The 11,345-nt window shown below is 35.7% G+C and overlaps 1 protein-coding gene and 1 long non-coding RNA gene across 3 annotated transcripts; one reads left to right on the forward strand and one right to left on the reverse strand.

Moving 5' to 3' along the window:
• Nucleotides 1–654: 654 nt before the first annotated feature.
• LOC128011788 (uracil phosphoribosyltransferase homolog) lies at nt 655–3,589 on the forward strand. Its single transcript, XM_052594509.1, has 7 exons — nt 655–1,064; nt 1,295–1,337; nt 1,657–1,726; nt 1,852–1,914; nt 2,142–2,303; nt 2,480–2,578; nt 3,154–3,589. The coding sequence occupies exons 1-7, from the start codon at nt 817–819 to the stop codon at nt 3,258–3,260; spliced, it is 792 nt and encodes a 263-aa protein (XP_052450469.1). The 5' UTR covers nt 655–816; the 3' UTR covers nt 3,261–3,589.
• LOC128011833 (uncharacterized) lies at nt 3,588–10,972 on the reverse strand. Of its 2 annotated transcripts, XR_008182659.1 has the most exons (5): nt 6,661–10,972; nt 6,447–6,574; nt 4,599–4,699; nt 4,034–4,092; nt 3,588–3,930 (listed from the first exon to the last, which is right to left on the reverse strand). It is a non-coding gene; the product is annotated as an uncharacterized LOC128011833 (long non-coding RNA). The 2 variants fall into 2 exon arrangements; XR_008182660.1 differs by lacking the exons at nt 6,447–6,574; nt 6,661–10,972 and adding an exon at nt 5,139–5,264.
• Nucleotides 10,973–11,345: the final 373 nt, after the last annotated feature.

The following is an 11,345-nucleotide window of genomic DNA, read 5'->3' on the forward strand; positions in this document are numbered from 1 at the left end:
CACGCATGCGCACTTATGTTTACAAGCTCCAAACACCAGCTAGGGGTCTCTGTAGATTGAGTTTATTTCCCATAGATAAACTGGTATTATACGTAGTTACATTATAAACAAACAAACATATAAATAAATATGAGCGAGGGGAATTTTAAATCCATAACTGAAAAAAAAAATCCATCATATTGAAAATACAAATAATCTTGGTTTATGACACTGGTATTACACACTAAACAAACTAATTAATTAATTAAAATAAATAAATAGATCGAGGGAAATAAAAAATCCATGCAGAAAAAAATAAAATCTTTGTTTTTGTAAATTAGACAATTGCAACCTTTCTTTCTTAATACAAACACACAAATACTCAGTTACATAGGTCTTTTTTGCGTGTTTGACGAACGTAAATATTTATTGAATTTGTATGACAATCATTTAACGTTTTTTTTTTGGCTGCACTCTTTGTTGGTGTATCGAATCAATGTCTTGTTAGATTATTATTTATGATAGCATTTGTTATACCGTATTTAACCTTGTAATTACCTTTATTAAAACATGATGTGTTAAAGTTCTCTTGAATGAGGGCCGCAGTGTCCCGCCCCTTACGTCAATGAGCTTTAGACTGCCATGATTTCTATCCAATCATGTGAGCAGCGGATATGACGTCCGGTTGTTGTTCCCGGGAACGTGCCTCATGTAACGTGTCTCCTCCGCTCAGCTGTAGACATGACTGAACACATCGTCCGTGGAACAGCAATCATTTAAGTGGACCAGGTGGTTTGGGGAAGTTATTTCTCCTTTTCTTTTTGTGGTTTTAGTTCTATGGAAACGGGTCTTATCGAGAAGATGCCGTGCCATAACCAGCAGCTGAATAAAAGTGAGAGCCCCGAACACGCCGCGAAGCACGTCCGCTTCGCCCGAGGCAGCGCAGCTGCAGAGCCCTGTCAAGATGACACGAAACCGTGTGAAAACCTAACCACGAGCGACATCCAGCGACAAATAGGACCTCAGCTGAAACTCTTGCCATTAAATGACCAAATACGAGAACTTCAGACAATCATTCGGGACAAGTGAGTGTCCAGTACGCCTTTGAGCGCACATTACGTGTCCCATATTTAGCCCAGAGTTTATCAGATGACCACAGCATGTGTACTGTAACATAAGCCTGTAACGTATCAGAATGCATTTAAAATGTACACGGAATAAAGTGGGATATAATGTCATGTCATTTTGTAGCACACGTAGCATATATTACAACAGTTCGTCACATTGTGACCTTTGCTCTTTCTGTTTTACTCAGATCTACCAGTAGAGGTGATTTTGTGTTCTGTGCTGATAGATTGGTAAGCATCACCAAAAAAAAAATGGTAGTAATCTTTAAATGTTAACCTTTCCAACTAATGTTTTATAACCAGCTATTATCCTTATTGAAGGTATTATAAATAAAGTTAAATAATCTTACTAAATTTAGTTATTTTTCAATCGACATGCATGGTCGATTGCATTTCATACAGTCCCTTATTTATTTTCACATTATTATTATTATTCAAGAATCCATTTGATTGTTTTTGTATTGTAAAATAAGTAGAGTGGCTCTTGTGTTCTCTCTTTTGTTTGCTACCCTTCCATTTGAATCTGACTGGTTGGATGTTTTGCTCCCAGATAAGATTAGTGGTGGAGGAGGGTCTCAATCAGCTTCCCTACAGTGAGTGCACTGTAACCACACCAACAGGTGAGCCTGTCACCATGGTGATTAATTCCCCCAGTTTATTGTAATCCTTCTGCACATTAACATTGCCACCATCACCTGTTGAATGTGTGCAAAAACCAAGCTTTCATTCTGTGTTCCTTATGCAGGACATAAATATGAAGGTGTGAAGTTTGAAAAGGGGAACTGTGGGGTTAGCATAATGAGGAGTGGTAAGTCTCTTTTTGTCACACATTCATTCATACACACACACAGTCCTGCTGAAAAAAAAACTGGCACTTTATTCTCGCCATGAATATAGCCTTAGAAGCTGCTATGCCATTTAAAAGAAAAGAAAGAAAGAAAGAGAAAGAAAGAAAGAAAAATACTGCCTAAAATTATGTGTATTCCCTTTATACTTATACAATACTAAATCAAAACGCATGTATTGTGTGAGCAGGTGAGGCCATGGAGCAAGGCCTAAGGGATTGCTGCCGGTCAATCCGTATTGGGAAGATTCTGATCCAGAGCGATGAGGAGACACAAAAGGCCAAAGTTTACTATGCAAAGTTCCCTCCTGACATCAGCAGGAGGAAGGTTCTGCTCATGTACCCTATACTTAGTGAGTACCTGACCATATGATGCAATCTTAATTTTTTTTTAATTTTGCATCTTCTGCACTGATTTTGGGTCATGGCATAAATCATTTGTTGATTAAGAATGACAGGAATTGCAATTTAATCTGGGCCGTCCTGTAAGTACTCCAGAAATGACATTGTTGTGTAAATGTGTGTTCAGGTACAGGCAACACTGTAATAGAAGCGGTGCGGGTGCTGAATGAACACGGCCTGCTGGCCAAACATATCATACTACTGAGTCTATTCTCCACTCCACACGGTAAGACACACACACAAACATGACAATTATTTGTATTTTTTTTAATCTGTATTATATCTTCTTAGCAAATATTAATAGTTCTGAATTAAAGAAAAAATATAGAACTTAACTGTAAACCTGATATTCACTCATTTATAATAATATTTTGACGTATAATTTATAAACACTACAATTCAGAAAGGTGGGGTCAGTAGTTTTCTCTCACCAAGGCAGCATTTATTTACAAAAATACAGTAAAATGAGCAATATTTTGAAATATTTGATTTTGAATATCTATAATATTAAGTTAAAATAACTTATATTTTAGCACCTCAAGTCATCCAGTATATTAAGAAATGTATATTTTTATCAACATTGTTGAAAATTGTGCTGCTAAATACTTTTGTGGATTTTAAAAAGTGCATTAAAGTGCATTAAAACAGCACTTATTAGATTTTTTTTTCTTTTTTGTATTAATGTCTTTACTCTCACCTTGGTTTTAAATTTGTATGCATTTAAATGCATCCTCTTAAGAATAAAAGTATTTCTCTCCTTCTTTCTACATATGGTCTATTTTTGAATAATGCTGTGTGCAGGTGCACAGTCTATTGTTCAGGAGTTTCCTGACATCACTATACTGACAACTGAAGTTCATGCCGTTGCTCCGACACACTTCGGCCAGAGGTATTTCGGCACAGACTGACAACCCAGCAACTGCACACACGTTCACTTGGATTCACCTGAAGTGGCTTGCATGTTTTGTTTTCTTTTCTTTTCTTTTTTCATCCATCTGGTAGAGCACACACAAAGTGTCTCCGTGTATGTGTGATTGGTTTATCAGGGCTGGCCTCAGTATTTTTATTGGTTGTTATTATGGATTTACCCATGCTTAATGTGAGCAAGTGTATTACAATCTTTCAAATAACGGTACATGTGCTTATCCATGATGCCACCAGGATTAAACAGTGTTCTAGACTGTTCCCAAACATTCTAGAATGATCAAAAGATACAAATAAAATATTTTGTATTAAACTGTTGTTGTTATTTAATAAAATTTAAACAAAGTTCATACAAAACACCAGACTGCATTTCACCACAAAATAATGAATTGAAAACATTATCACTTCACAGGGACGCCTGATAAGGCTCTCTGACACCTTGATCAGTAAAAGAGCGGTTTCAGAGACTTGAAAACTCCTGCAGGAAGTGTTTCAGGTGAAAACTGAGCATGCAGGCAGTTGTTTTTACCCTCATCCTCGTCTCCCTGAGGGCCTCCGCCACTCCTGTAAGCTTAACCTGTGATTGAGATCTTTCTAAAATCGCCTCTGTTGAGAGATTCACTGTGATGAGGTTACATGACACATTCTGTCAACCTACAAATACAAAGAATGGTTTATAATATATAACAATTTGAATACGTGTATGCTGCTGCTTCAAGGAGGTGTCCTTGAAAAGCAGAACAATAATTTCTCATACCTTATTTCATGACTGCTAGTCACCCACTGCTATGGTAACAGAGACCCCCTCAGGTGAGACTGATGGCAGCACAGAATGAGACAGACAAATAGCTCAAATCAGAATTTTCGATCAGGCTGTGCAGCCCTGATTTGGCCTCAAGGGGGCAGTATAAACTTGCAGTCTGAACCTCTTTTTCTCCAAATGACTCCAATTTCAAAATAAAAAAATGTTTGTATTACAATAAAAGCTTCCATATATTTTTCTCTTAAACGGCCAGTCACTGAGAACAAAAAAAAAGATTATTCCGAATGCTATTTGGAGTTTGTTTTACATCAGTAGGGGAATTTTAAAGTAAGTGTTCGTAATCCTACTCTTTGTGATAGCACAATTAAGTTAATGACAGAAGCAGAGAGGAGATCACCTTCAGACACAGCATGAAAACTGCAATAAATTCGGTCTCACTCTAAATAAAAGATTTACCAAACCATTCTGACTACAGCAGTGACACAAAATTAGATAACTCTACAAACTAGCTCTAAGTGATTAACCACTTATGAAATTTGATTTAGAAAATATGTCTTACCCACACTTCCTTCCATGGCATAATGTACATTTCCATTTATCACTGAATGACTGTGAGAGGACATCTGCCATCTCAAGGGGAAAGAATGTCCATCCCCTTGACTGTAACAGACACAACAGAAACAGTCGGTCAATAAAAGCTAGGACATCTGTGTTGTGGCATTACACCAAAATAAATCACACACATCTTAAATTCTTTTGATTGCTGCCATTTAACTAAACGGGGGAATGCCAGTATTGAACAAGGGTATAACGTATTGAAATGGATCAATACTTGCATTTCAATCGGATAACTAGAAAATGTTAATATCAGGAAATATTTTTCTCTCTCTCAGCTGAGCCTACAGTGATTTTACCACAGGTAAGCACTAAGCAGTGTCATTAGACAAAATGCCTAAAGCTTATTTAACTATGGTAACATCACTGTAAAAACAGACCAGAGTGGCTGACAAAATTTGTTTTGTAAAATGATGGCAATACCAATATGATATAAGACAATAAGCTTTAATACATGTTTCTGAAAGAAGTCTTCTATACTCACCAAGGCTGCATTTATTTGATCAAAAATACATTAATAGTGTGAAATATTATTATCATTACAAAGAACTATCTTCTATTTTTATATAAAAAAATTATTTAATCTTGTGATGGCAAAGCTGAGTTTTCAGCAGCCATTACTTAACTTCCATGCAGAAATGCTGAATTGGTACTTGAGAAAAAGTATTTATTGTCAATAATTCATTGTTATCTTGAAAAGTTGTGCTGCTTATTATTTCTGTGGACAACATGATCATGTTTTTTTTCCCCAGGATTCTTTAATGAATAGAAAGAAAAACTGCATTTTTTTTAAGCAGAAATCTTTTGTAGGAATAAATGTCTTCACAGTCAATTTTGATCAATTTAATGTGTCCTTGCTGAATGAAAACAATTTTTTATAAAAAAAAAAAGTCTTAATGGGCCCGGACTTTTGAACAGTAATCTACGTTTACTATTATTATTATTAATTTGAATAAGCAATTATTTTTCAAAAATGATTTGTCAATCTTAAATGTAGGTTGTTTGTGGTTGCCATGCATCATTGTTCACATCTACATGCACATTAGTAAGCAGATAACTCACAAATATCAGCTTATTAAAATAACCAGTTTTCCCCATTTACATGCACATCAGTAACCTAGCAATGCAAGTAAACTGTGTTTACATGGCTTTATTAATAAATCAGTCTATTTCCCTTATGTGACGTCAAAAAATTGCTAACCATTTGCACATCTGACCTGGAGTATTCCATATGTTGTCAGTTGTGATGTTAAATAAAGCTTGCAACATGTCAGCAGGAAACCTACAGCTCACATATTATCCTCTCATGCAGTTGCAACGTTTTGACTGAAGCACTTCTACATCTGCTGCACGATATGAGAACACTTTTTTTTCTCCATTTTCTGGGTCATGCGTACTTCAATAAGCAGACAGAAAGCAGGTTAATGTTTACATACCACACAAAATCTTTGCAAAATGTATGCTTTCGCCATTTATGAATTATTCCGATAAAAGAAAATGGGTTACAGCATTTACACAACCTTTGTCAGCTTATTAGCATGCATGCAAACTGACTTTTTGAGTTCATAGAGAAGGGATCCTCAAATCTGGCCCACAAGATCCACTTTCCTGCAGAGTTTAGCACTAACCAAAGTCAAACACACCTGAGCATGCGATGCGAGGATCATTAGAAAATCACAGGCAGGTGAGTTTGATCAGGGTTGGAAATAAACTCTGCAGTGCACTGGCCCTCCAGGGCAAGATTTGAGAAACACTGTTAGAGTCAGAACAATGATTATTGCTTAATGCTGACCTGCTGGATACTGGAAATGGCCAGATACTTTTTTTCCTTTCCAAACACCTGTAAGAAGTTTGCCCAGACACCCACATAAAATGCCTCACTTCCAGGTCCATCCGCAAAAAAGGGGACTGACAACCACTCTGACAGAAAAAGAGAGAGAGAGAGCTATAATGACCCCTGCAAAACCTCATACAAAATATGTGAATATATGAAATGCAGGTTTTACCGATAGTAGTTTTGTTGCTGGTGAGAAGCCAGATGTGGAAGAAAAGCAAAAAACAGAGGGTGACAGCAAACATGGCTGACACCAGTGTCAGGAACAAAACATGCAGTTTAACACAACTGTCAAACAGTTTGCCCTGAGACAGAGAGAGAGAGAGAGAGAGAGAGAGAGCAATGTGTAATCCAGGAATATTATAGTAAGATTCCATAAACAGAAATAAGAAGTCTTGATTTAAGAATGTAATATAATGAGGATTATTGCATAAGTAAGAATTCATTATACTACAAAATATAAAACCTTTTTATCACATTTATTCACAAATTATCCAAAGTGACTTTGCATCAAAGCTATATTTTATTAGTATGTGTAATATATTTCAAATAATTGATACCAAGCAACCGTAGGTGGACTGTGGACATGCCATCTAAAGGTTGACAATAGTCTCTACCACTAAAAGTGCATCTGAATCTTGCAAAAAAATACATGCACTGACCAGCCAAAGTTGAATGAAGGTTGGTGTAACCGTTGTAATGATGAGGAGGCAATATAGAAGTGAGTAGAGCAGGAAGAGCATGAAGAACTTATAGTTGGAGAATCCAATACAGTTATTCAGCCTAAACATGCTCACAACAGCACACAGTTTTTTTTTTTTTACGTTTTTTTTTTTTTGTTTGTTTTTTTGTAAATGAAAAAGTCATTTTGCCATTTAAACAAGATTTAACATGTTAAACATTTTTTAAGTAAATGTAAATAGCCATTTTACTTCCTGATTTTAAGGTAAATGAATGCCTGAATTACCAATAGCCTGCACAGCCTAAGCAACATCAGTGGCAAATTAAAGATGTTTAAAGGAATATAATACCCACCATTTACTCAGTCTTAGATCATCTAAGGTGTAGTTCTATCGGAACAGATAGAAATTTAGCATTACACTTGCACACAGTGAATGGGTGCCGTCAAGAAGAAAGTTGATAAAAACAATAATCCACAAGCAATCCACATGACTCATCCACAAACAAAAAGCCACATGTTCATAATAAACAAAGCCATCATTAAAACGTTTTTTAAATTAAACCATTCTTTAGTCCTCTTCGTATAACATTGCTTTTACCAGTCCTTTTGCCTGAATCAGGAGAGAAATATGCACAAAACAAGCACTGTTTACAATCATGAACAGTCTATAACAGTTCTTAACAAATATGTTTGGTGGGTTTTGAAGTGAGAGGGGATGGAACGGGATGGACTTTTTCACTAGAGGAAGTGTTATTATGTAAAGGGAATTTGTATTTTGGCCAAACAATTTATGACAATTTTATGATGCAGTTGTTTCTTACAAACACACAGCTTTTTACTTACAAACGCAGGAGGGAAGTGCACAAGCCACAGGAACTATTCTTATAAAATAATAAAATAAAAAAAACGTGTGATCCGACACATACATTCAAAATCTCCACAAACACAAAGTCATTCTTTTTCTCTCTCACTCACTCTCTCACACACTCAGACCAGGACTTTAAATGAAGGATGGGAATGTGATACTGACACGGAGCAAAACTCATTTGAGAAGATTCACTGTGTCCACTCAAATAAATGTGACCAAGCGCTTCAACAACATCCTGTAATTATTACACACACACTCACCCACAGATCGCATTTCTATGTCTCCCTTTCATTAAGGGAAGAGTGTGATGAGTTGGAGATGCACTGATACACACAAAGAAATGGAGAGAGGGAGGGGAGAGAAAGACGAGAGAGAGAGAGAGAGAGAGATTCCTACTTTTGGCAGACAGAACAGTGATGGCAGCGATCTGGTTTTATCAATTGGCAGTGATGACAGAACCTGATAGCTGAGATGAACACACACACAAACAACCAAATAAATAAATAGCATTTTCTCCAACATTTAGGCAAATGGAATCCCACTTTAATAACAGACAGTTACATGTCTTCGTTCATCATAGAATCTCATATATTAAAATATAGTTTAAGATTAGTTAACAGAAACTTATGTCTCAGCATATAAGTGATTTAAAGTCACTATAAATCATGTCTTGATTTATAAAATGGCTTTAAAAATTATAAATGGATCACTTAACTTAACTTAATAAGAGAATCAGTACAAATACAGTAGGTGTTTTAGTGTTTAGATCCCAAACTAAATTAAAGGAGTCTACTGGCCATTCAGGTAAAACACTTATGACATTTATAAAATAGTTATGCATACTAAAATTATTAGTTTACTCAAAAAAGAAAAAAAAAACTACAATTGTTATCCTTACTATTACTGTTAGAACATGCTGATCTATATATAAAATACATTTATTACTCAATTAATTTCTTATTCTGTCACGCTCTTGGACGCTCTTTTACCAATCATCCTGCCTTTATAAGCCGTGTCCTTTCAGTTCAGTGTTGTTGGGTATATCAGTTTCATAAGTCGGTCTTTCTCCTGTTATCCTTGTTGGATTTACCCTTGTGTTGGGTTAATAAAGACTTTAGCGATTATCCTTGGCTCTGTGTTCCTTCCAGCAATGTAGTGTGACATATTACATTTTTTGCTCCTCGTTTTTTGGTTTTGTTTATTATCGACACTGGTGTTACTGAATTGATCATTTGTCAAGTTGTATTAAATAAAATAGTATAAAAGGAAATTACGTCATTGTTTTCTTTTCCTTAAGATGTACTAAACAAGACTAACTTAGATTATTCAGAGGACCACACATAATGTTTTTGAAGCCAAGAGTGCATTTTCGGCAAATAATCAATTTTGTTTATCTTCAGGGCTGGGTATCGATACAAATTTTCGATTCAATCTGATTCCAATAAATTTGGGTTTATTTCAGATACAGTCTCCTTTCTGAGTACATATGGGAAAATTATTTATTTCCTAATGCTGAAAATGAAGATATTGTTTGATATTGACTCTTTGAAATATTCATTAAAACAAACTAATAAAAGTCACTTATTTTGGGAAATGGGCTACACTTAAACGACTGCATGTTTTTTATTTACTTAAAATTATAGATCTAAAATATAATTTATCTTGCCATAGTGCTAAATATTCAGTACTGTGGCACCACAGATTCACCTGTATTATGAAGTGTTGATGCAGGGAAATCATCTAACATGGTGCAAATGCTTTTCACTGAAAGCTATTTTAATGTGTACAGGTATAGTGTGAATCAAGTTACATTTGGACTGGATGCAGTTATGTTTTGAGATGTTATTTAAATTATACTTCACATTATTGTTTTTTATATGTTATGTGCCGAAGGGTTTCCTGACCTCTGACTGCTGTACAGGTGTGTACTGGAAGCTTCTGGGAGATTTCCAGAAGAATCTGACTCTTCTCCATAGCGCCATGTTCCTCCTCATAGAGCAGCGGGTCTGAAAAGGAGAGCTGAAACTGAACACAGACATCAGCGCACACACAAACACACACACATACAATTAGTAAATTAGATTGCAGTGTTCTGAGAGGGAGAGGGGTTTCTTTTATGCTCATTTGTCATGTATGACATGCCTGACTTGTATAACTTGCAGGTGGACGGCCTGACCCCCGTAAGAGCCCAAATCTACTTATCGCTTCTGTTGGGGTGAAGCCAGCAGAACTGAGAAGCAGTTTAAATTCCCCTAGCCAAAAAGTCCTTGATATATACTATGGTACAGTGATCCAAGGCCTTAACCATGTCAAACATTAGGGGGGCCAAACCAAATTTTATTGAAAGAAATAATCCAATTGAAAGGAGTTTAAGGGATTTATAGGAATAAAGAAATAGACAAACAGCAAAATAACTAGAATTGATTGTAATCTATCTTAATTATTTGCAAATAACATTTTAATCCTACAAAATATATTTTGCACACATTCCTTCTTTGTCTTACACCTAATGGGCATAAAAAGGATACGTTTCAATTACATTCATTTAAGAGTTACATGAATCATGTAAATGATACGCTCTACTTTCAATTCAAAACAGTGAGATTTGACATAAAAGCAGTCTGAATAACTACATTTTTATTGTTAAACCGCTCAAATATTATATGTTTAGCTATTACATGATACCTCACAATATATATTTTTTTTCAATGTGTAGAGCTGTAATTCATGTTCAGACTCTGTGGACAGTAAACACCCTCTTCTTTGATTTGATTGGCCATCTTAATCATTTTGACACTGCTAGACCACCAAGCCTCAACAAAAAGCTTAAAAATGTTGTCATCCTAACAACAAACACGTTGGTGCATAATGAAGTGCAACAGAGCAGCATCAATTCAACACTCTCAGGAAAATGTCTCATAAAAGCTGTCACAAGTGCAGTACCCTTTCAAAAAGTACAAATATGCACCTTTTATGGTTAAATAAGGTACATAGATATGCTATCATACACTGTTTATGTGGTACTCCAAGTTAGGTGCTTCAAAGAATGGTTATTCCATGGTACACTCCATGTCAAGTCCAGAAAAGGAACTTACTTTTTGGTAAAGAACCATCACTTTATGATGCAACTGTACCTCCACAGAAGGAGAGGATGGAGAAGTGGACAGTGTTTTCCAAAATGACCACGAGAACATTCCAAAACACACGTGGAACAGGCAAAAGAACACCACTGAGAGAGAATTCATACACACAATTAACAACCAAAATAACCGGGAGCAAATGTCAATTTTGTTAATTCAAACTCTAG

Source organism: Carassius gibelio, chromosome A5, assembly GCF_023724105.1.
Source record: "Carassius gibelio isolate Cgi1373 ecotype wild population from Czech Republic chromosome A5, carGib1.2-hapl.c, whole genome shotgun sequence".
NCBI classification, from domain to species: Eukaryota; Metazoa; Chordata; class Actinopteri; order Cypriniformes; family Cyprinidae; genus Carassius; species Carassius gibelio.

Excerpts from the sequence above, each read along its gene's own strand:
- LOC128011788 (XM_052594509.1), top strand. The coding sequence starts at position 817 with ATGGAAACGGGTCTTATCGAGAAGATGCCGTGCCATAACCAGCAGCTG. Across the intron at positions 1,065-1,294 it reads CAGACAATCATTCGGGACAA|ATCTACCAGTAGAGGTGATT; the intron begins GTGAGTGTCCAG and ends TGTTTTACTCAG. Across the intron at positions 2,579-3,153 it reads TCTATTCTCCACTCCACACG|GTGCACAGTCTATTGTTCAG; the intron begins GTAAGACACACA and ends TGCTGTGTGCAG.